General features: G+C 50.5%; 1 protein-coding gene across 2 annotated transcripts; it reads right to left on the bottom strand.

The window, feature by feature from the left end:
- Positions 1 to 22,457, bottom strand: pprc1 (PPARG related coactivator 1). 2 transcript variants are annotated; one of them, XM_088917553.1, is made up of 14 exons: positions 22,281 to 22,457; positions 16,315 to 16,479; positions 14,850 to 15,002; positions 14,165 to 14,266; positions 10,694 to 12,749; positions 10,411 to 10,464; positions 8,996 to 9,056; positions 7,726 to 7,793; positions 6,601 to 7,303; positions 4,729 to 4,950; positions 3,057 to 3,144; positions 2,445 to 2,566; positions 1,068 to 1,219; positions 1 to 534 (listed from the first exon to the last, which is right to left on the bottom strand). In XM_088917553.1, the coding sequence occupies exons 1-14, from the start codon at positions 22,359 to 22,361 to the stop codon at positions 434 to 436; spliced, it is 4,128 nt and encodes a 1,375-aa protein (XP_088773679.1). In that variant the 5' UTR covers positions 22,362 to 22,457; the 3' UTR covers positions 1 to 433. The 2 variants fall into 2 exon arrangements, with proteins under 2 accessions (XP_088773679.1, XP_088773680.1); XM_088917554.1 differs by lacking the exon at positions 4,729 to 4,950.
- Positions 22,458 to 25,429: the final 2,972 nt, after the last annotated feature.

Here is a 25,429-nt window from a genome sequence, read left to right as displayed (position 1 = left end):
TTTCGCTTCATAATTTCTTTTTTTATTTAGATTTTTTCCCCCAAACTTTTTGCACCCTTCCGACACCTCATACCTCAAAAAATAAGGCAGCCTTCCTTTCATCTGTTACGGACTTTTTGTTGTGTTTGCTAACATTTCCTTAAAACAGTTGGCAAGTCAACTTACATACTGTACCATTTGGGAATGCAAATGATCAAATATGTTAAATACGGTTCCTAAAAAAAAAAAATTGCACGTTTTATGTGGGTTTTTTTTTAAACTTATTCCATTTTTTTTTTGCTCTTTTCCTTTTTCTTACAAATTTCTCTTCAACAGAAGGTGTAAGCTTGCAGGACATCATGAAAGAAAAGCGACGTAAGAGAAAAGGCAGCGCCTTGGGTGGGAGCCCGCAGCAGCTCTGAGGTAATTCTTCTGCCTCCGCCTCGGGCCGTGGTTACCTTCTCAGGCCCTTCTGGGCTTGCTTGAGTAAAGTGTCGAAGTCTAGTGCATCAAACTTGCTCTTCGCAGGACCGGGGTCAAACTCCCGGTTCGAATCTGAAATGGAGGGGGGGGAGAGGAAATGTCAGGAGAGCAGCCCGGATTTTTGCAGACAAGCAGAATCCATGCCCTGGTTTTGTATTCCGAGCTTCAGATTCGCCAGTTTTTGTTACGGCACGGCCACGGGAGGGGAGGGAAAAAAAAAGAAACGGAATGGAGACCAACCCCTCTGAAACTTTACACACTGGAGGGGGCAGTGCCAACATGCCTGCAAGCATCTGGGAGGCCTACGCGGTCAGCTGGTGTCGCGAAATGGGCTGACTCTGTCCGTGTCTTCCAGCAACACTAGCAGCACCTCACTTAGAGCAGAACTTGCTAAGCCGTGCACTTCATGTCACTGGCTGAAGCCTCCAGGTTCTGCTTTTGTTTGTGCTGGCTCCCTTTTGTGCTTTGTGGTTTTTCCTCTGACAAGGAGCAGCCCCGATAGAGAAGTCTGGGTGTAGATCATTAACAGAGGCCTTAAGAGGATGGATTCTCGCATGCGCCCCTGCACGGCTGCGGAAGTCACCTCTGACTGAGGTCACACTCACCCAGATCAGCATAGCTGGTTTTGCAGAACTGCCGCCGGCCCCCGAAGCAGAGGTCAAAGGGCAGCTCATCGGGATTGCGCAGCTTGTTCCCTTTCTCGATGGCGGTGAATGCGTCGTGCGTGTGGGTGTAGGTGACGAAGCCATAGTTGTCCCTGCGCAAGAGGGGGAGAGATCAACACGAGCAGCTCGTGTACAGCACCAGTAGGAGAGGGGAGCGACTGTGGCAGAAATTAAAACCCCTCCTCTACCTTTCAGTGCCGCCTAGCTTTGCAGTGGCAAATAGGCTCGCACTGAAGTTTCCTTCTACGTCTGGAATCTCTCAAAAAGGGGGGTATCCCATGATTGCATCACATTTTGGAGGCTAACCTGGGCTGTGGCCTTACGATGTGATAAGCCACCTGCGGCAGCAACCAGTAGGTGATGCTCCTCTCCTCTAGACCAGAATTTCCCCAACCACGTTTCTATGACGCCGTTCGTAAGAGTAGGGGTGCTGTGGCTCAATTCTCCTCCGGCCTCCTTCAATTTCCCTTCTTAATTCAATCAGTAATACAGTTTCTCGCTTGTCTGCTGATCTGCAGAACGGCTGCTGGATGTTACCCAGGTAGGCGTTTCTCTTCTGCAGCGGCTCAAGAGGCTTCCCTCCTGTATGGGAAGCACTCTGGAATTGCATGCAATTCTACAATTCTATGCCACCAATTTTTGTATGGCCAAATCTTGTACCGCCATGGAGAGAGGTGCAGACTCTGTACACTTCCTCAGCAGAAGCAGAAATAATCTAATTCTCTTCCCCTGCTGCATGCTCACACGTCTCACAGGCGCTACCGTGAGTGCGCAGGCATGCTGCATGCCTGAGGGGGAGGGGGGGGGGGCGTTTTATGACAAGCTGGGCCATGACCACGCTAGCTGGAGGAAATAAACCCTAAACCTGTACAGTTCACCGCAGAGCTGTGGCGTTATTAGAATAGTAGCCAGTTTGAATGTAGATCACAGAATTTTCTTCTCTCGAGGTGGGAGAAGAGGGAGGAGGGGAGGTCAAGAGACGGAAGAAGGGTTCTTAAGTTTGACATGGTGGCAGACACCGCCAAGCCCAGAGCAACACCTATTTGACAAAGTAAATAAAATAGAAATTATACAATTAAGCCTCTCGAGCAAAGTGTGTTCTTTACAGATGCACAAGCTGTAAATCCTGTTTCAGAGCTGAAAATAACATGATCGAGGTTGGAAAGGAGACGGAGCAGTTTCAGGAATTCCAGGCTTTTCCAGTGGCCTCTATGCTGGAAATCCCGTGCAGCTGACCGGATGAGAATATTCCGATTGACGCCGCTGCATCGTTTCGGCTCGGTTGGCAACACTTTGCGACGCGCCCCGCCTCCTTACCCGTGCTCTCTGAAGTGCAGGGTGCATTCCTCGATCTCGCCGAACAGGGAGAAGCGTTCCTTCAGCTCCTTCCGCGTCATCCCTCCACGAATCTTCCCAATGTACACCACCCGCCTCTCCTCCTGCGAGAGAGGGAGAAACGGGTCAGAGCGGCGCTGCTCCTCGCTCCTCCTGGGCTCGCCAGACCCTGGAGAGCACCCCCCCCCCCACCCCCTTCCCACTCCCTGGGGCGCAGACCTCACGTTTCCACGGGAACAGAACATTAACAATCGGAGGAACAGCAGTGTTGTGTTCCACACAAGCAAGTGAACAAATAACTGGGAACATAAGTAGCAATTAGGTCAAAAAGTTCAAAAGTTAAAAGGGCTTTTTAAAAAGAAGTGTTACACGTGAAAGGAAACCAGTTGGTTTTGCAGTAGCTTATTGATTTGATCTTTGAATCTGGTTATTTAAAAATCGGAATCAACTTCAACCACCTGGCTGAGCAGCTGCTCAGATTAACAAGGTAGGGCTGAGTGCCTCTTTCAAACTTTAATAACAAGGAGGAATGCGAAAGGCGGCCATGGGCTCTCGATGGGTCCCTGAAAGTGGAACAAGAGAGCCTGTACTCACAATGGCTTTCTCCTTGAGCTGGTTCTTCAGTTCCTGGCGGCAGATTCGATCCCTTGAATCATAGCGATTGTATTGTCCATAACCCGGGCTGTGAATGCAATTCACAATCCGTGAGTGCACAAGGTCAGGCGGCCAATATACACATCCCTTTAAAGTTCGGACTTCTGCATTCTGGAGTGTCATTTATGGAAGCAAATAAACGTATCCCACTTGCAGAACAAACTCATGAGCAGTGCCTCCACTGCGTGAAACTGGACTGGTTCTAAAAGCCAGCAGGTACAACACCCAACTCACGACTGGCAGCCCACTGAAGCCCAGCAGGTGTGAGCCTGGTCAGTACCTGGATGGGAGAGCTCCTGGGAAAAACTAAGGTTGCTGCAGGAAGTGGTCTTAGTGGGGCCAGCAAGGGGCACTCACCCTGCGGTCTGTGTGGGTCCTAATGCCCCAGTATAATGACAGGGACACTACACTGTAAAAAGGCGCCGTCCTTCGGATGAGAAGTAAAACTGAGGTCCTGACTCTCTGTGGTCATCAAAAATCCTGGGGCGTTTCTCAAAAAGAGTGGCGTCCTGGCCAGATTTCCCCCTGGCCTTTACCTCCTAATAATCCCCCTCTCTGAATTGGCATCATTACTCTGCTCTCCTCCCCACTGAGAGCTGATGTGTGGTGAGTGTTCTGGCGCACTATGGCTGCCGTTGCATCATCCAGGTGGGGCTGCACACTGGTAGTGGTGGAGGGGATCACCATTACCTGTAAAGCGCCTTGAATGCAGTGTCCAGAAAAGCGCTAAATAAGTGTAAATTATTATTAAAAGACACTCCCATCCCAGCCTGCATTGCATTTTTGGCAGCTCCAGTCTGATGTGACATGTCAAGTGTTCAGAAATGTAAAAGGTGCACCACACTCCAGAATACAATGCTTAGTAAAACATCTAGGAGCCTGCATCGTTGTCCAGTTAGCAAGTTGCACAATTTCACAAATTGAGAGCTTCGAGTGGAAGGAGAACAAGATGACAGCACGGCTCTTGGGGAACACAGGCTGACACTGCACTGCACAAACTGGAAGACAGCGTGATGAAGGCACTAGACTCACTAGACACTCCCACTGAAATGTTCCTTCTACCCTAAGAATTACCCCCGATTTTCCCTCTTGGGCAGCATCATAACCTTGTAGCCCCAAAAGATCAGAAAATAAGCAACTCTGGGGCTGGTCCCAGGAACTAGGAGACCTCTAAGGAAAAACTGGGCTGCTGCTGTAAGTGGCGTTTACCGATAGACTAGTAGGTGATGCTCTTCCCTTAATGTCCAAATCAAGATCCCACAGTCCTGTGCATAAGGGCCACATTTTGCTCTCGGCTTCTACAATCTAGCATCCCTAAAATTCCCATTTCATTTGGCACTCCCATGTCATTCATTCCTGTGCCCACAACTCAGAAATGCATTTTCCCCACTTCTCCAGCTGGTTTGCTGTGCAGTAGGGCTGCAGGCACGGAATGACTATCATGTATCACCCGGGTAGGTGCTTGTAACTTGGGGCGCTACCTTCCCACAGGGGAGGAAGTGGCTCCCTCCCTACATAGGGGGCCCTATGCAGTAGAAGCGCAAACATTCTAAAAGATTTCTCACCCCCACCCCCCCCATTTCCCCTCTGACCCCTGACCCCTGGCACTGACCTGCGGCTCCTCCTCCTGCTCCTCCAGTGCCGCGGGGGCGAGCCGGGGGAGCGCGAGCGCGAGCGGCTCCAGGATCCGGAGCGGGAGCTGGAGTAGGAGTAGCGGCGGTGGCAGCGGCGGGGCTGGGAGGGAGAGCGGGAGCAAGACCGGGACCTGGACTGGGACTGGGACCGCGAGCAGGACGAGGACCCGGAGCTGCTCTGGGAGCGCCGAGAGCGGTACCTGCACAGGGGGGGGCGGGGGAGAGGAAGGGCATCAGTGCCAAGGCTGGGGAGGGGAGACCGCAGTCGCAGCCATATAGTCCCCATCACTTCTTCAGCCCCTGGGTGAGAAAGGCCAGCAGCAGGCCCAGCCCGACGCTCCAGGTCATGCCAAGAGATACCAGCAGGCCTCGGGTCCGCTCCCTTTTGGGCTTGTTGCATCCTCTCCACTCCATCCAGAACCCATCCAGGCTTCTGACCTCAAGACAGCGGAGCTCTTTAAGAGCCTACTGTGGAGTTGGTGCTCCCGTTTTTTAGAGGGCGCCCTGCCTGTGCTCACAAATTATCCACAGCCTTCCCCTCCGCTGTGCTTTCCTTGGACGGTACGTTTGTCCAGATGTCAAGTTTTAGAAACGGTTTTTATTTCCTTTGTCCACAATTCAAAGCAAGGTTATTTCTTGCTCTCCCCAAGTGCTTCTGTGAAGTGATCCGTCTCGGATCTTGGCGTTCCAGAGGAGACCACCTTATCTACAAAGCAGGGCCTATGTGGAGATGGGAGCATCTACAGTAGCTTTCTTTATCCACCCTTTAACTTTTCCATCATTATGAATTTATTATTCTTGGTCTCATCTGTCCTAAATCTGGCACATCCACGTACTTGTGAGCAAGTTCTGAAGCCTGAGAGAGGTCCTGTCATGGCCGTCTCTGGAACTGGCTCACTCGCCTGTAACTAATGATGGCAGCAGTAGAATGAATTCTGAACTTTCCAGAAACATTTTGACTGCTTATAGAGGAGAAAATGCTTCTGTATTTTTGGAGGGTGCTTCTCCATGCAGCATGACAGTGACCCAAAACACAGCCAGTGCAACCAAGGAGGTCACTGGGATAAAAACCAGTTGGAAAAAAAAACAACTTAGAATGGCCAAGTGTAAATCCCAACTGACCAGCCATTTTGCATGCTGGAGGACAGACGTTTGGAGCACCTCAAGAATAAGAGAGCTCAAAAGTAGCTATGGACAAACTCAAATTATTACACAGTTTGGAGAGCTCAATGGGTCGCAGACTTCATGCAGATATTACCTCAAAAGCACATGTAACCAAAAGACTTAACTCTGCATTGCACGAAGAGTGAATTCTTAAGGTCATTCGAAATCACTGAGCTGGGTTTTTGTTGTAATGTGATCAAATGTGTGCATCACGGTGGGGCAGTGCTCAGTATTGCTGCCTCGCACCACTGGGGCCCTGGGTTCAATTCAGACCTGGGGTGCTGTCTGTGTGGAGTTTGTATGATTTGTATGGTTTTTCCCCGTGTTCAAATGAGTTTCCTCTGGGTGCTCCAGTTTTCTCCCACAGTCCAAAAACATTCTGGTAGGTTAACTGGCTTCTGTTGCGAGTGTTTGTATCTATATGCCCTGCGATGGACTGGTGTCCCTTCCAGGGTGTATCCTGCCTTGCGCCCAGTGTTTGCCAGGACAGGCTACAGTTCCCTGAATTCAAAGCATCCAAAAGGATGGTTGATCAAATGCGTGCACAGAAATACCCGAAAACAAAACGTACATTATACTGAATCTCTTATTCCTACGAGCCTCATGATCATAAATACACAAAGCTTCACTCTGAAGCAGAAATAAGTTTCCACTTTGCCTTCTTCCCACACAAGGGAGCGTCTCACCTCCTCTTCCTGGGTGGGGAGCGAGACCCGGACTCGGACGAAGACTGGGAGTCCGAATCCGAGCTGCTGGAGCTGGAGCTCGGCGACCGGACACGGTACCGCCTCCTCGCCCGCCCTCTCTCCTCCGCTGGGGGGCTGGCTGGACTCTCGTCGTAGCGGAAGGTCCTGCTGCTCGGGGGTTTCTCCGCGGGTGCGCCGTCGGCCTCCAACCTGCAGGGGGAGCTCTCCGGGGAGAGCATGACCGAGCCGGACAGAATGCCCATTGCAGGCTGAGTCCTGTGGTCCAGGGGCTGGCTGATAAACTTTTTAGGTGAGGGGGTGACGGGAACCCCAGGAGGCTTGGTGGAGACGGGGGCCGGGGGAGAGGGGCGCTCTATAGGCTTGATGGTGATGACGGGCAGCTGCTTCACGTTCCACCGCGTTCCCAGATCGCTCCCTGCTGGCTCTGTTTGAGGCAGGCAGTAGTCGTGGTCGGTGAAGGCCGGGATCTGGGAGGTGGGCGCAGGAGCAGGTGCGGGGGCAGGGGCGGCGGGGGCTTTGGGGCGCGTCTTGGCTCGGGGCAGCGGTCGAGGGTCGATGATTTGGATGGCCTTGGAGCCGCACGGCCTGGGAACTTCGGCAGGCTTGGGCTTGCCCTGGACCACCGCCGCTGGGGTCACAGGTTTCCACGGGTGGTGAGGCGGGGTGGCAGGAGGAGTGAGGCCTGCACGGAGAAGGGCAGGAGCGTGTAAAACATCAAGAGGACAAACAGCCCGCAAAGCCCCATCCATCTGATTAACAGGTCGGTGCGCAGAAGGAACACCACCACTCCCGTCGAACAGCCGTGTGATCAGAGTTTACACTGTGCAGGCTCCTGCACTCACTGCACCAAATGCAGAAGCAGAAAACAAACCCACCCGTTTCTTTTGCTGCTGTCCAGGAACTAGTTTTGAAACTACAGTAAATGCCTGCGGCTCACGAGACTTGAACTCCCACAACAGGAGGTTCTTCCACTGATCAAGACTAATAAGACCTGCAGTGTGGCACGTTAACGGGAAGCCTTGAATGAGTCTACGAGGACAGCAGGGTCCACAGCAGGCGATATCACATATCCCCCCAAGGTGGTGTTGGAATTGCCGTACTCACCGGCTGAACTGGCTAGACCCAGGAAGAGCCCGCGCTCCAGCGATTTCCCATCAGGCTGTGGCTCCGAACTGCCAACAGACACACCAGGCATGTTATTAAGCTCAAAATCCTGCACACCTCATATCTCATTACATTCACAGGCAAGGAGGTCCAGAGCACCGGTATAAAGTAACAGGTGAGAAAAATCAGATTACCCCCCAATCACAGACAAGAGAAACCGGGGAAATGATCGGGGAATGAGTCGGTCAGCTTTACACGTGGATTTCAATAGCTGGGCTGAAGTACAGAAGAAAGGCATCGTATTCAGTTTTGAACGGTGCTGTGGTTTCTTTCAATACTAGCTTGCATTTGACCAGACAGCTCCACAAGATTGTCCCTTGTTTAATGCATTGGTCCTTCGTATGTAAGGATTGGGACAAATCAAGCACCATGCAAACAGTAAAACGGATTATATTCAATTAAGTTCAAGCTGCAAGCTCACAAAACTACTTAAACTCCTTCCAACCTTTCGAAAGACAGCCCTCGAACCACACACTTCCAGGTGATGCGGCAGTACACGCAGAAAAAGCCTTCTGTTTATTTTAATTTGGACCGTCAATGTCATGTTTTCAGCCACCGCCTTCAGATGTTTTTATCGAGTTCAAAGGCCCGGCTTCCTGCCCCCTTATCCACATCCTGTGCAGCTGCTCTAGAAACCACCGCCAGCGTACCTGCGCAGGAAGGTGCGAGCGAGGCACAGGGGCTCCGCTGCTCTGGCAACGCCGAGCCAAACCACGACGGCTTCAGCACAGCAAACAACACATCGGCCGGAAACCCTTCACTCCTGGCCCAGGTTAAACTGTCCGCGCTTATCCAGCAGTCGGGAGTTTCTTGCAGGCTAGTTTCTTTGTGAAACGCACAAAGGCAAGTTCCCCCCCCCCCCCAAACTGTGCCCGAGGTGGAAGTTAAGAATTTCTAAAAGGGGTCAGATATTGATTTTTAAACCTAGGCCGAAACTTAGCCTGGTTGTATTTGGTTTTACTAATGGATGTGTCATGCTCGCAATCTGTGGCCCGATGGCTGTGTCCGTCATTCGCCGAACTTGCCAAGAGCGCCCTGCGCGATGTGGACGCGTCTAACTTGTGTCAGAAATACACGCAGGCCAAGCAGGCGGCCCTCTGGTCGCGGCAGGTCTTGGCATGAACAGGAAGGCCGTAGCACGGCCCCCCCGCACAAGCAGCGCCAGAGCTGTAGGGTAACTCCCGCCGGCTGGACCTCTCCCTCTACTCACCTCGAGTTTCCTACAGCTGCTGCTTTACCACAGACCTCCGGTACACTCTGCTCCTCTTTGGCTGGAAGAGAAGGGAAGCTGTTAAAATTCGGTGGCCGGGACTTGGAACGGAGCGAATCCCATCAGCGAGAGAGGGGGCACCCTCTCACCAGGGACAGGCTGGGGTAGGACACCGTGCTATCGCTGTACTGACATGCGACCCCTGGGCAGGCTGACTCTTACTGCTCTGACCTCTCCCTACGCAAGGATCTAATCTAAGCAAAAAAGAATGAAGCGCGGAAGAGGATACAGAAATGCAGAAGATGAAACTGGGGTAGAGGGTTCTGTACTATGTGTATTATAGCCCTGGCTTTACCAATAGGAGGACTGTGCACCATAATGTGAAGCCCGTGGTGATTCTTTAGGATGAAAGGTACTTTAATAATAAAACTTACTGATATCCTTTAATGTAGCTAAACATGAGCTACACTGGTACTAAGTGACCCACTGAGCTCCATGGGCTGCTACCATCCCGAGTTTAATGCTGAGTAGAATGCGAATCCATTCTATCACAGCAGTGCATTGAGGGTCAAAATGGATTTGCAGACAGGGCAGAATTCCAGCAGCTTAGCTCCCGGGAGCACGCGACAGCTGCTCTGACCGCACAGCAGCTCCTCTTAAAGAGACAGAGTGCAAACAGGCGCAGTGTCTCATCCTCGATCCTTAGGACAGCACAGGGAGAAAGAGAGAAGACTCTCACTGCAGAGTGGTTTGATCGACTACAGTTTTTACAAGCTCCAGGCTGTTAAAAAAACTGCTGACACCAAGTCCTAAATAATTTAAACTTGACCCTCCAAATGAGAGTCAAGGCAGGGGGGCTCCAAATGAGGCGTACGTGAAGAGATCCTTGTATGAATTTAAAATTATATTGGGTGTCTTTCTCCTTTAAGGGGTACAGTTCTAGCAACTGCCCATTCTTGTACATCCTGAAAAAGACCATCCTTGTCCTGGTTCTAAATAAGCATCCAGTCTGGTTCCTGGAATACTAAGATGCATGATAAAAAAAAAAACTCTGATGCACCAGTATTAACAGCACTGTATTAAAACCTTGCAACGGCCTGTGATCAATTTAGAACATAACCGAGAGTGGAAGGGTTTTTCAGATCTTTGATCCATCTCTCTAAATTAATTTAGCCATAGTGTAGCCTTAACTAAATTTGCTTAACTGATCTACTCACAAAGGTGTCCCATTTACTTAAAACTTGTAGTTTAGTGGAAATAAGCTACAGCATTGGGGCTCTCCAATCCAATTTAGACTGCACCAGCCAGGTGGCGCTTGACTAATGTCTCCACGGCTCAGACAAGAACAGACCCTGCCCTGCCCTCCACCCAATTACACCCACACGATCTTCAACCTGCGACGGCATCCAACCCACCTTGAGTCTCCTCAAACTGTTCCAGCAGGCTGGTCAAATCGGACGCTTCGATTCCTGCAAGACAGGGATCGGAGGTGGTGAGAGAGAGAGAGCGAGAAAGAAAGAAAGAGAAAAATCCGGAACAATTCACACTTCCTGTGCGGTAAAGGGATCTTGGCTTCGTAACTTTTAGCAACCTCTGGCGAGCACAACTACACTCAAAATGCCGTGTTGTTATTTTCTGCGCAAGAACCCGTTGCCAGCACTCCGCTCTGCGGATGTGCGACACAGCACCGGGGCTTACCGATCTCACTGGTGAAGGCCTGGATGAGGGCCTCGGCGGGACTCGGCTTCCTGGAGGTGGCTGGCCGGGCTGCGGCTGGGACCGGCGGGGCGCAGGTCTCCGCTCTGGGAAGTTTGTCCCGGGCTGGAAGGCAGGGGGCCGCAGCAGCAGCAGCAGCAGCAGGAGGCACGGGGCGAGACGGAGGCACACCCTGGGCAGCCGAGGTCAGAGAGAAGGCGGGGGCAGGGGAAGGCCCACCCACACGGGCAACAGGGTCCGCTGCCCCCGAGTTGCTCTTGGGAGAAACGCTATTAGGCTGTGGTTTAAGGGTCTCTGTAGTGGTCTGGGCCAGGGGTTCACGAGCCTCTGGAGGGCTGGTGGGAAGGGCCCGCACAGCGGGGCCCAGCCGGGAGCCTTTGTCAGGGAGACTGGCCGCAGGAGCAGGCTTCGGCTGCTGGCCCAGGCCGGGAGTCGCGGCTGGCCGACAGGAGCCCTGTAGTGGTACTGCCCTGTTGCAGGGGCCCGGCCTCCCCGAGCGGGCAGCGCTCTGCTGAACGGCGGGGTCGGGCGTGGCTACTTTCGGAGCGCAGGGCGGCCTGGGCGTAGTGATCACTGGAGCAGGTTTCGGGAGAGAAGAAGAGTTCGGAGCACCTTCTGGGGCAGGCCTGGCTGTCGGTTTCGACGTGGGGGCGGGCTTGCTGGGGGCCGACGCCATCCCCGGCGGCACCAGCAGGGCCTCGGGAGTTGGTGGCGCCCCCGGGCCGATGGGCTGCCACGCTGGCATGGCGCTGGGCGCCGGGTCGACAGAGGCCCTCCGCAGGCCGGGGGGGGTGGGCTCGGGAAGGCAGGGGATGGGGGGGAGCTCCCTGGGCAGCTCCGGCAACGTGGGCCACTTGGGGCGCTGGTCCTCGGGCTTCTCCACCGGTTGCGGCTTCTTCTTCTGGCGCAGCAGCCGGTACTCCTCCAGGCTCAGCAGTCTGGGCTTGGGCTCCTTCGGCTGGGGGACAGACGGGCCTTCACCGCCAGCGGCGGTCTTGCCACCCCCCTGCACTTCAGGGCCGTGGGAAACAGGGGGCGCTAGGGAGTGGGAGTCGGATCCCAGCGCTGGCACACCGGGCTTGACTTCGGGGGCAGCAGCAGTGCTCGGCTCGCGCAGCCCAGGTTTCTCAGCTGGGCTTCTCTCCAGCAGATCGGTGGGGTTTCGTTCGGCATTCTTTGGCGTTTCAGGAGGTGAAGACACATTAGCTTCTGGACTCCCTTCTGGTACTTTTTGCGGGGGTTGGCTCGCACGTTCCTGGGGGATTTTGCCCTCGGCGGCCTCAGCGGCTCCAGGTGCCTTTGGGGGAGACGTGTTGACGGGTGGATCAGATCCCCCATTCACAGAGTCTCCCTCCTCCTTGGCCTGCTTCCCCGCTCTGCTCCTCAGCGCCCTCCCCCCTCCTCCCGACACCTTCTTGTCTTTCCGTTTCTTTCTGCGGCGAGACGGCCGCTTCTCGGAGGCCTCCTGCCTGGGCCGATCCTCGCTCGCATTGCCCTCGTCCTCCTCGGCAGGCAGGCCGGCCTCCGCGGGGCTGCTGGGAGCAGCAGGGAGCGCCTCCCCTTGGGTGCTGCCCCCACCTGGCGGCGTCCGGCGCTGCGGCGATTCTGCCGTTCCGTCCGCGGGTACCACTGCGGGGGGGCTCGGCTCAGGGGAGGCCACGGGGGTCTGCTCCTGCTCTCCGGGCCCTAGTATCTCCAGCACCAGCCCTCCTTCCGGCAGCTCCGGCTCACTCCCCTCCAGACACACCGTCAGGCAGTAGGGGTGCATGTGCTTCACTAGCTCACACAGGGCCATGCTGTCGGTCCCGGGTTCGAGAGGCAGCGACACTGCCAATTCCACCATCTCCGGGGAGGCGGGGTCCGTCTCGCTCTCTGACCCCTGCGCAGAGCCGCCAGCCTCCCCCTCTTCCTCCTCCTCCTCTCCGTCGCTCCGGGCCTCCCCTCCGAAGCGGATCATCCTCGGCTTCCCCGTGCGCGGACTCTCCTCTCGGGGCTTCCCCACGGACCCCCTCGGTCTGTCCAGCCCCACAACCTCCACCTGCAAGGGCACAGCGGCAGGGGTCAGCCAGGAACAGCGGGAAGCCAGCCACTCTGACAACCCCCACGTTTGCCTCACTTTTCAGAAAACCGCTACATGCCTGTGGTGCGGCCCACTGAGTGGAGCCACCTCTGCTCTGTCCTGCTCTGCCAAACTCTCCCAAGTCAACAACTCCCAAGTCTACTGATCTCTCTGCACAGCAGTATGTGCTACAAATTACTGCAACAGGATCTTTTCGCAAAGGTACAAATAAAAAAACTCCTCACGAAACCCAAAAAGTACAGGGCCCATAGAAAGACTACACAACGTTTCCTAAGAAACGCATTTTGTGGCCTAACAGAACACAACCTCCAAGCAGAAAACAGTTCAGACATTCTGAAAATAATTACAAATGAATTCCCAGAAAACTGGGTTGGATGAGCGTGCCTGAATTAGTACTGGGGGGGGGAGCACTTTTGTTTAGACAGAAATCTGTTTGGACAGGCCCGTACCAACGGAGCACGCCCAGATTTGGCAACGTTTGCCCATTCCTCCTTACAGAAGTGCTCAAGCTCCATCAAACTGCAAGGGCACAGCTGATGGGCTGTAACCTTCATGTCATTCCACAGACCGTTCATCTGTCTTGATTTTAGGCTGCTAGATCACAAAATCTGTTTCTTTGGACAGACAATGTACCATAAGTGTCAACATATACAATTAGTATTAATGTACAATACTTATATAATAAATACTTATCATTCTTCAATAGTGTGCAAATTAAGGTTAAAGGAGTTACATTAAGAGGAGAGGAGAAGAAATGTCAATATTGCTGGAATACTGCCGAGGCAAAAATAAGAAACACACCAAGCTACATTGAACCCGGGATTAGCAGGGATCTCAATTTCTCTCCAGGACTCCTGCTGGGCTGATTAACCAGGCTCGCTTCAGTTTATTTCAGAAAGCGATCACATTTCCAGCGAAACGGAATAAAACATGAAGCGCGCCATAGAGACAGCGGCTGTCCATGAGCTTCAGGAAAGACGGCAAAACCCCGTTGAGGTGCAGCCCCTACCGGCGCACGTTTTAAACCCAAGGAACTGGTTCACGGTTTCCCCTGAAAAAAACCCCGAACTGGATCGTGACGAGAAACGACAAGTAGGTTTTCTTGAGCGTTGCTCCGGCCCCCCGACACTGCGAACACCACTGCTCTCTCTCTCTCCGCCACCCCCCCCCCCCATCCTGGAAAAAAAAGCTCGTTACACCTCAGCACCCCGAGTCTTGGAAGAATCTGGGGAGCCCAGCAGCCCGCAGGGCATTGACAGTGTGCTGCTGGTGACCGTATTTGGGCCGCCGGGATCGGACCGGCTTCCACCGGCGAAGCCCAGAGCTAGCTCGGCCGAGAGAGGGGGAGTGAGAGCGGCAGTGGAGCCCTGTACCTTGCTGCTGGACGAGGAGGAGGAGGAGAGGGTCCGGTGCCCGCGCAGGCTGAAGGGCTCTCTCTCCGGGGGTGACCGCGCCAGGCTCAGGAACCGCCTCAGCTGAACCAGAGGAAAGAGAGAGAAACCCCAATTGGGGAAAAAGAGAAATAAAAATCACTCCACGCCTGTGCGGAGGCCCACTGAGTGGAGCCACTTCTGTTCTGTCCTGCTCTGCCCAACTCAGCCAGTGCCAGCCTGGGCTTTGAGTCTCCCGATCTCTCTGCACAGCGGTATGACCTGCAAATTACTTGAATTGACTGCAACAGAATATTTCCCACCGAAACGGAAAAACTCCTTCTGAAACCCGACATGTTCAGGGCCTGTAGAAAGTGTACAGAACCTTTTATCAGCTGAACAGAGTGCTCTCGAGCACCATGGCATCACACACCAAGTGCAGCTAAATACATCTGTCAGGGGATTTCCAAGGTCCAGTGTAGCAAGGCGAGAAAAACGATGGCCACAGTGTAAAATACGAGAACGGTATAGTGCTTCAGGGAGCTGGCAGAAAGCCACTAGCCATCTTGGACATGTCACTCAATTCTGCTTTACTCTAGTAACACGGTTTAGTTAGCGGCCCGTGGCTCGTCAAGGGCCTCCTGGTGCTACAGAGCGCCGGGACGGACGCTGCCGGGGGTCCACGCACCGGAGACCGCTCCCGCTCCTTGTGCCCGGCGAGGAGCTCCGAATCCGAGAGCGTGTCGAAGGGCGACAGGTTCTCATCGTCCACGTTGTCCAGGATCTCCGTGAGAGCCGTGAGCAGGGTGGCTTCGCTTTCTTCGGTCAGTCGGCTCTCAGTCTGGGGGGGACAATTTAGGGATTTTCAGCTTCACAATAAACGTACTCAAGTCGTCATCACCTGGTGGTACATCAGACTCCTCGCGCCTAGTAGTTTGATCCGTTTCAGGCGCCACTCGCCGAGGGTTTTAATGATGAAGCAAATCAACAATAGACTTACCGACGTTCTTTGGATTGACTTAAAAATTAAAGTTTCAGACTTAAACTAACCAACACAAGAGCTGTAATGGTTCAAGCGTCTATGTAACGAATCTTACGTTTCCCTTTCTTGACTAGTCCTTGCAATTTAGTATATGCAAAACAGAATACTGCTGTATGTAACCCCCCCCCCCACCCCTTTAAAAACACCACCACCCTTATATTAAGCTGAGAACAGGAGGCACGTCTTTAAACAAAGAGGGGTGGGAGTGTGGAATGAGTCATGTTGTTGAAAGAAACCAGAGGATCCGTTTTTAAGGAATATCTGGATAAGATCCCGGCCTTTTCTCATTTGTCACCTTTATTAAGTTTTTGTGAAACAGAAATGAGCTCCCAGTCGGTCAGTAGTAGAGCTTTAAATCCCTCACTGAGCAAACGGGAGTATTCAGGGCTTGGCTCATTATTCAGGACATGTGGCACGACAAACTGCTTAGGAAAGGTCTCATTTCTTAAATGAAGGCAAGTTCCATTGGCTCTTTCCTCAGCCAGAAAGAATCCGTTCTGTAGCCCATTCCCTGCTCCTAGTGTCAGGGGCAGCTCGCTGGAACATGTCAATACACATCAGCTAGGCAGCACATGTCACCGGGACCACCGATTGCCTCCAACTGTTGAAGCTGCTGTGAGTCTCATCCTTCAACTCGAGACTCAGGGGTCTGCATTCCCGGTACCCGAGAGCCCTGGTCCTGCATGTTTTAAAGGGAGACATCAGACTGCCTTCCTGAAGGCTGGGATCAACAGAATTCTAAAGAATTAAGCAAGTGATTTGTTAAAGTGATCAGTTCAGAGGCCACACGGCACAAAATACCAAAAGTTCATTTAAGGGACCATAGATCCCTTAAACGAATTTGATGCAGGTGTTCCCAATTTTCAGAAATGGGATATTTATGAAGGCCCATATGACTAACTGGACTGGGGCTCCCCTGGTCAGGATTGTAGATCCCCGTTTTAGCTCTCCGAGCGATAAACAACGAGTACTGACGTGCCGAAGGAGATTTCCGAGACGAGAAACCAATAACCAGGCACCAGACGGTGGCCTCGGTTATGGGCATCACCGACACCCCACCCAGCCCAGACGTGACGCACGAGTCCTCGGCCACACTTCCGGAACCTCTCACCTCTCCAGAGGCTGTGGAGCTCTCCAAGATGGACAGGATGGATGGGTCTAAGCAGCCGGGGAAGGACTCCAGAACCTCTTCGCTGTCCAGCTGCCCGACATCCAGGGTGCTCAGGCTCAAGTCATGGAGATCCTCGCTGGAGAGAGCTCCCTCCAGCACCTCGCTCTGCGCAGGACAGAACAGGAGAGAACTGGGCTGAGTGCTGGCGCGCAGCTGGTAGATTTAGGCTGTCAGAAGGCTTCCGATTGCTTCCGACTAGAATTCTAAAATTGCAGACAGCAGGTAGGCAAAAAATACATGGTTTGGGCTTGAGAGCTAGTTAACGGATTAAAAAAGAACAACAACAACAACAACAAACAGTACAGATAAGGGGTGAATGCTCCAACTGGTTTGATAGAATCAGTGGAGTACCATAGGGGTCTGTATTGGGATCACTGCCCTTCCTGATTTATAGGAGTCATCAATATTTTGAGAAGAGTTAGCAAAACAGTTATAATTGTAAAGGATACAATAGGAGGATGAAACGCTGACGAAGCTGCAAAAGAAGTGGCAGTTGACATTTCATGGAATCAGGTACAAACTAAAACGGAAAACCGAGCTCGAAGAAGCTGCTTATGTAAAATAATCAGGTTGTCCGGTTTATTGATCAGCCATGTCACCAGAAGCATGCCAGAATGTAGACCACAAAACAAGGGATGATACTTTAAAATTATTCAGATGAGGTCTGACTAGTACACTGTACAATTTGAGTAACCCTGTTACCATTTTACAAAAAAAAAAGAAAGGAAATTAAATTCAGGGGATACCGTTTTGTACAAAGGGGTGTGAGAACATGCAACAGGCTACCAATCCACATTTCTGATGCCACAAACCCAGCTGCTTATGCTCTTCAGATCATTCACCTGACAGCCCAAGGAGCTCGACTGGCCTCCTGTCTTTTGCAAACACCATGGTTTCGGCATTTTCTTTCTTGCCGTGCTTGGACATACTTTCCCCATTGTTCGGCAAGCAAGAAACAGCAGGTCAACCCGGCACAGACCTCACAGATCAAACACAGTGAAAGCATCTGTCCTGAGCAAGGTCGCCAGCTGCTGAGGTCTTCCAGTGGTGCTGCCTTCTCACCTGTTCTGACTTCCACAGGCTGCTCCTCGTCAACAAACTGCCCCTGGAGTTTGTCACCTATAGCTGGTTGCACTGCTGCACGCTCAACAGCAGCTCAAGATCACTTTTGTATAGAAGAAAGATTTGCATGTTTACTTTTAGGCTCTTGGCATCTCAAATCAATTTATAGATGAGGAGATCAAATAACTGAAACAGTACAAGATAGCCACTGTTTTCTCACCTGCACCTCCCAACGCTGTAAGTAAACTTGCCTTCTGTTTTAGGCAAATCTGAAGGAGCAGGTCTAGCAGAAATAAAAGCTACTTAATAAAACTCAATCATGGGCCATCTGGGTCAGCTCTATAAACATGAACACAATGTCAAATCTTGGCTATATCCCAAGGAGTGAAGACAACGTGCTTGACAATTTTTAAATGAGTCCCCCCGAACAGTAACCCATGTACGTTTACCCAGGAATTCTTTGGAATAGCGAAAAATGGAAGGATCCTGTATGTATGCATGCCAAAAAAGGGAGGAAAGGATCAATTTCCATATCGCAAAGAAACTGCTTCACCGCTAGCAAAGAGGTGATGGAAAAAAACATCTCCGCAAGCTGGGACTTGAGCATGGCATCAGCATTTTTTTTTTTAATCAAAGTGAACTTTCAGCAACCTCTACTCATGACAACTGCGTCGCCAACTACAGCGAAACCACTCACCAGAGAGAAGGCAGGAGACCCAGCCCTAGGAGCACAGATTCCTCTGCATGCAGCCTCTATCAAACCTTGTTAGCTCAGAGTCCTTCAATACTTTGGTCAGATCTCCCTTGCCTCTCCCTTTAGATAAGAGCCAACTCTCTGCGTTATAGTCTAAACTGCAGTTGAAGCATACTGTCAGTCTAAGGCCGTGAATTGCTAAGCTAGCCAGGCACATGCTCTGCCCACAAACAAAGACCAGTGGCTGACCAGACCAGAACACGATGGAACATGAATGGAGCCGTCTGCCCACCGCTGTCTGATGGGGGGCCATGTGTGTGTGCACACGTCTGTGGAGCTCGGGAGTCTGTAACAAGGAGACGCAGGCAGAGGACGTCAGCAGACCCTACTCCGAATTCCATCCCCACTGGACCTGGCTGAACCACAGCAGAATCCAAATTCCTCTTGATCCATTTTCAGATGATAGCAAAATTTCCCCCCATCCAGGTCCTGGCGAACCTCGCTCTCTCACGTTTGGCTCCTGCCAAGTTCTTTCACACTTAGATGCTTTTAAAACGTTGGTGAAAACGTGTTCAGTTATGATCCGAATCACACAAACCGACAAATCTGTGAAACTCTTCAGGGGGAGAGCTCTGGAAGGCGAAAAAGGATTAAGTGTTCACGGTAAATGAAGGGGCTTTGATGACAATCGCGTGCGCTTTTTCGGCAGAGGAGAACATTTTGTTTCTCAGGTTCACGGAAGGTCAATATTCCCCACACAGAAACATGAGGAGATATGACCGAAGACAACGGGGAAGGAAACGTCAGCAACGTGTACATTGGCCATCATTTTTAAATGGGCACCAACACCCGCCCACAAACGGGAACCGCTCACTCCTCGTCATGGGTGCTCAATGCCCCTCCTCAAGAGCCAGAATCCAGCAGGTTTTCTCGGTCACTTTCAATCATCAAGACAGCTGAAGACGTCTTGAATTAGACTGGATGAACAGAAACGTTCGACTGGACTGGGTCATTCAGCACACCACTGAGCCAGGTCACTGCCTTTCCGATGAAATTACTGCAACAGAGAGAGGAGGCGCTGCTGGAAGGCACTAACAGGGGACACTGGGCAGGGCTGCAATTCGTGCTGAAACTCCATACAGTTATATGGCGCCTTTCATCCGAAACGACCCCAAGCTTCACCTATAGGAAACCCACTTCCCCTCCTGAAACGCAGCCCCACCTGGGTGACGGGTGAAGCGTTAGAGACCTGTGCCACTCTGTTTGTGTGCCCTCCTGTATTACCGGCAGTGTCCACCCCATACATGCCTGCCCGCGTGCTTCAGGACTCCCCTGCCCTTCTCTGCTGTCCAGCCTATGAAGGAGGCGGCTGGAATGGCTCAAGTCAGGAGTCAAAGTGCTGCTGCGGTCTGCGTCTCCCGGACAGAGCAAATAGGAGGACGGAGGAAGAAAGCTGGCAGAGCTCGCCGGAGAAGACTCCTTCAGACCTGTGAGGCGCGGCGCCCCCACATCCACGCACGCATGCAAGGCGCTGGGCACAGCCGAGCGCCTCCCTCTGGAATCGGCTGGAAGTGGAGGGGAACAGAAGCCCACCGCAGCCAAAACCCCTTATCCAGAAGCGTCCCATCAGTCAGTGAGCAGCGACAGCACTATACCCCCCCACCGGGACCACCAAACCCCCTGTACCTGGGAAGAAGGGGACTCTCCTCCACCACCACCACCCCCCCAAAGACACCAAGTCAACCCCCAGCCTGCCTGCACTACCTGTGCTCACAAAAACATTAAGCCACACGCGCTGCAAGGAATCCCATCAGGGGGATGCCACGCTGCCGCAGGACTGTACCACAAGACTCCTGCGCTGCCAGCGAACACAACATTCCTCAACATCCGTCTCAACTCCCATCGGGACAACGACCGATCCCAGACATTAACTGCAAACAGGCATCGGGCTCCTCTCATTTGCAAAACGTGTGACGCCATCTTCTGTGCGACTGCTGCTCTAGTTCCTCCAGCCAGCCAGCCAGCCAGCCAGCCCCTCATGTCAGCCTGGTATCCTGAACGGCTTAACGGGTAGAACAGCAGCCCCACCCTCATCAGCACACGACATCCCTGTGACTCAGTGCTATGCAGAAATGAGCCACAGACCCGAGGTTAAAGTGACAGTACTTGGGAATCCATTTCCAACTTGCGCTTTAGCTACACATCCAAAACGGCACGCTTGGTCGGGGTATCGGCAGAGAACAGACCCTCACATTCCCTCACCAGACACTAAAACACTGGAGAGCAGCTGCAGGTCAGATACCACAAAGCTCAGACCGCAACTTTGAGCCAGACATATTCGCAGCCTGGCTGAAAGGAACTTTAATAAATTTAATTTAACAAAAAATATAGCTACATAGCACAGACATTGCTATGTTGTTGTTTTTTTTAGAAAAAAACCTTCACATATTTCCAGTGAAACTGGTTATAAACGGAACACGAAGACAAGAACTGCATGTCTGCAGCCAGAGAGCACTCCTTCCATGTAGCTGAATTCCCAGGCTGAAATCCACCAACTTAATAGTAGATGATACAAGGGATTTCTGCATCTTTCCCTTTTCTAGACCTGGTAACAGGCAGTGGTAAGGGCTCTGGACTAATAACTGAGATGGCTGTGGGTTTCTGAGCAAGGCATTGCATTCAGACTGCTCCAGTCAAATCACGCGAGTTATACAATGCCTTAGGAAAAATAAAAGTGTCAGGCAACATGAACGATGTGAGCCTCAGGCTGCATCATGTGTCCTGTCTTTCCTGCCTCGGGAAGAGAAATACAACATGTTGAGATGATCCGTTTCTCCTGTATACCGATTTGTTTTTTAAAAGACAGTCATTAAAGGCGTCGCTTTTGAAATTCGGGTTATGCACTCTTTCCAACAACACCAGGTCACCAGGGGAAACGGCCGCACGTGGCCCCCGTTCGCCGGCCTGGACACCTCTACCCACGTGCTGTACTAAAAACAAGCATGGTCTTTAATAGCCGAATGTAAATAGGGGATCCTGATTTTAACTCGGTCAATTTAAAGGCAATGACCGACAACACTGGTTTTAGGAATATGTGCAATCCTGCCCAAACAGGCACGAAAGTGAAATTACTTTTTTTCCTTCTTTGCACCGGCAGTAAGATCAGTCTAAACTCCAGGTCGTCTGTTATCGCACGTGTACAATCTTACAGAAACTCAGTCAAAAGGAACATATTAGATGACTTTTAGGGGACACTGGTGCTCAATTACATTTGTGATGGTGTCTGAAAGAAAAATAAACAATTTCAGGAATCGTGCCGTTTTTTCGAAAGTATAAGAAGCGATCGTCATCGTGTATAAGTGTATTAGAACGATGCGATTTGATAATAGCTGCACTGTTCTGAGGTGAAATCAGAGGCGTGCCTGCTTCCATTTTCACGGTAATCGATTTTCATTCATTGATCCTGAAGCTTTTACCACGTGTGGATGACTCAAGCTTACAGAGTTAGGAACAAATACAAATTCAGATATTTATTAACAGTCATCCTTTAAACTCTGATATTTATAGACAGCCACCCCTTCAAAAGCGTTATAACGATATCCGAGATGATAACGTTGTAAGCAAAAGCATATTTTCGATAATAAAAGTTTTTCAACCAGCCGATGTTTTCAGCATTACCAAATCGCCACCCAAGCAGATTCGCAAGACTATGCGACAAATCGATAGTACAGAACGAATATAAACCAGATGTATACATTCATCACAGTAACTGCATGAAATCCAACCATCTAATCGCGCAGAGAAGAGGAACTTTCCCCTTTTTTCAGAAGCCAGACACGTAGCTGCACTAGAACATGTCACTAGAAGGGTAGATAGCTCAGACTACCCATGCTGGCAATCGTCTCGTCACACTTTAACTTTTTCGGATCACGCGGAAATTTTATTTCAGCAGGACACCCAGTAAGTGTCCGATTTTATCGCTTCTTCTTCCATTTTACCGCTGCTACTGAAATGCATTTCTACAAGTGCCACTACATCCACGTGTCACTCGCCAGAGCACATAACTGGGTACGGTATGCGATCTTGCCCACTACCACCCATGAAAAAGTCACGACAGTACCCTTCACTGCCAGCCGCGACACATCGTTACCTCGTCCAGAGCAAAGGCATTGAATAATTCCATGCTGCCGGTGGTTAAGATCTCCTCGCCTGCTCCCCACCACGCCGCCATCTTACAGCCCCTGATCACAGTCTATTATAACGCAGAACCCGGCCCGGCGTGGAGACACGTGGTTCTACCATTCCCGGCAAAGTGATGCGGGAAGTCAGAGTTGAGCGCCGCCCCCAGCACGTGGGAACACTGGGTGAGGTGACGTGCTGCGGCGGATGTGAACTGCGCCGCTTCCAGACGGAAAAAAAACCTCATAAAAGTATCTTTTCATTCCTAAAAAACAACCTTTCCTCAACTGAACGATACACTGGACGGAAACAGTGTTGTCTTCTGTCGTTGACTGATACAAACTGGTTTACCGTTTCAGCACCATTAAATAAAAATGGCTTCTAAATGAGTTTGCATTATGAGGTGCCGCCCTGTTATTAATTTGCTTATTAAAATCGTGTTATATTGATGGCACGTTTTGAGATATTTATTCTCACAGGTTTGCGAAAGTACTATTTATATGTGTAAAATGCACATGGCGACTCATTGGTTTAGAAAGCTTATTTGTAAAACACAAAAACGCAAACCTCTTTTTATCTGTTGTTAATGCAACCTCTCATACTAATTTAAAAGGAAATGTGAAAAATATTTAAGTGGCTTGTGAAAGAGAAGGAGGAGATGTTTCTTCAGTAGAAACTTGGGAAAAGGCCCCAACTAAGGCTGGATAAATATTTTTGCAACAGAGCGCGAGAGATATAGTATAAAATATATCTGAAGAAAGCTTCACAGCCGAAACGTTGTTTTCTTTCTTCTCTTTTCAGCATGGAATAAACCTAGTACTTGTTCCTTTGCAGCCTACGCATGCTGACGCAGCTACCCACCTGAACTAGTATAAAATATGCAATGTATTCATAAAACTCCAGTAACTGGTAACAAAATGAATTCTGGATTTTCGGCCATTTGTAGTAACTGTGGAATAGAAAAGGGTACTCATGGACATTTATTTTGGTCTTTGGTCTTACGAATAACTATATTCTGGAATTAATTTGGAATTGAATTAGAAAGGGTTTTGAAATGTAAAGTGAAATTAAATCCTTGAAATGACAGATATTTGGCTCCGGATACAGTACGGTGCTAATCAGCTTATGTTGGTTAAAATGACTTTTCGTAGACCGTACATGTATTATTTTAAATTGGGTTAAGGATGCTTCTTTAACCATTAATCAGTGGTATAGTGAGATATTAAAAATTGTACCATGTGTAAGAATGTGTGCAAGAATGATGAGGGTAGAAAAAAATATTAATTTTGTCTTTTTGGAAACCTTTTCTTGTAGAAATTATTGTTTTAATAATGGCAAAGTGGGGTTTATAATGATCAGTAATTATTTATTAATAGGGTTATATTAGTTTCCATGTAGTTGTTTTCTTTTTTGTCAAGTTTTTTATGTAGATTGTGTTTATTTTAATTTGTAGTGTTTGGTATTGTTTGTATAATCATTAAGTATGTATTGTAATTATTTTATTATTGTAAATTAAAAGGAAACAAAGAAAGTTTATTTGGTTAAACACACTTATGAATCTGTATTACCCGTTATTTTGAAATAACAAACCCACTTTTCTTCCACGGCTTTCAAAACCCTAATTTCCTTTCTTTCACCGGAGCAGCAGTTCTCCGGGAGGTACAGCACCAGTATTGTGATTAATTGAGAGCGCCCCCCAGCGCCACCACGCGGTAAATACGGATATATTTAGGACGGAAATTCCAGAGAAATGTACAAGTGTAAACTAGAGCACGTCAGAGCAAGATAAGAACAGTTACCAGCCGGAAAAGAACTCATTATGAACTTATTACGTATCATGGTCCGACGAGATTTAATATTCTCCAAATGAGGCATCTACATGAAACCCTATGATCAAATGAAGAGGGTCAGGCTGTGTCCAGCAATATGTTGTTCAGTAAAACCTGGCGTGTAGGTCTTAATGTACCATAGGCCACAGTGTATCCCTGACAGACTGACACGTTCAGGAGCAATGGGACAAAAGGTGATGTGGAGAAAGGTCAAAGAGTGTGTTGGACATCAAGGGAAATTGAACACCAAAAGGGATTACCCCTGGGACACGTGACAAGGACATCCAGACTTGACAAATGGAGATTTGTCTGCCTCTCTTGCAGCAGGTTGATAAGAACATTAGACAGGTCAGCAATGATGGGAGAGCAAACTGCCCACGTAGGCATTTTGATTGTTAGTAGTTAATTGATGCCAGCTGTTTCTTGAAAGAAGCCAGAGTATTGGCTCAACCACATGGCTGATTAACTAGTTCCACACTCCCACCACACTTTGGGTACAGAAGAACCTCCTGTTCTTGGTTTCAAATGCACTTCCACATTGATGCAAAACTTTAAATCCGATTAGTCCGTGACCAGAGCGCAGACTGAAGCAGAACACACTTTGCATAGATTCGAATTCTGACCACAGCCGTCTCTCCTCGGGGCTATAGCCAGAGGTATGATCGCAATATGCGATATTTCAGTCGATTGCAAAATACAGTGACTCCAGCTTCAACGGGAATAACATCACCCAATAATAAATGTCTTTAGGAATGTTTATTGTGGAATTGGGTGTAAGACGATTTGGCTTGACCCACTGGGCTGAGGGTCTCAAGCTGGCCGGAGGATGAGGACATCAGGACCTCCAGACAGAGTGAAGTGGTACCCATAAACAGCTTGCACCAGTGGAGATGGCGTGAAGGAGCGATTGCAGGAAGATGAATCTGAGCAAGAGGGATATGGACTGCTGTGCTATTTGTAGTTTTTCAGGAAGGAAGTTGTGAGCTGCAGGGTGATGTAACTGCCAGCTATTAAATATAGGTTTGTAAAGAAAGAGCCTGTCTTTCTGAGTTGTCTGTCTGAAAGTTTCTGTCTTTGTGAGTTGCACCCTGCAACTCACAACTGGCAGCCCACTGAAGCCAAGCAGGTGTGAGCCTGGCCAGTACCTGGGTCTGGGACCCCCTGGGAAAACTAAGGTTGCTGCTGGAAGAGGTGTTAGTGGGGCCAGTAGGGGGTGCCCACCCTGCAGTCTGTGTGAGTCCTAATGCCCCAGTATAGTGACGGGGACACTATACTGTAAAAAAGGTGTTGT

The sequence above is a fragment of the Atractosteus spatula genome, chromosome 5, assembly GCF_055471065.1.
Source record: "Atractosteus spatula isolate fAtrSpa1 chromosome 5, fAtrSpa1.hap1, whole genome shotgun sequence".
NCBI classification, from domain to species: domain Eukaryota; kingdom Metazoa; phylum Chordata; class Actinopteri; order Semionotiformes; family Lepisosteidae; genus Atractosteus; species Atractosteus spatula.
This window is presented reverse-complemented; position numbering and strand designations above follow the sequence as displayed.

Coding starts and splice junctions, on each gene's coding strand:
- pprc1 (XM_088917553.1), bottom strand. CDS start 22,361: ATGGCGGCGTGGTGGGGAGCAGGCGAGGAGATCTTAACCACCGGCAGC. Junction 14,267..14,849: donor AGGAGCGGGAGCGGTCTCCG/GTGCGTGGACCC, acceptor CCTCTGGTTCAG/CTGAGGCGGTTCCTGAGCCT. Junction 3,145..4,728: donor AGCAGGAGGAGGAGCCGCAG/GTCAGTGCCAGG, acceptor TTGCATTCACAG/CCCGGGTTATGGACAATACA.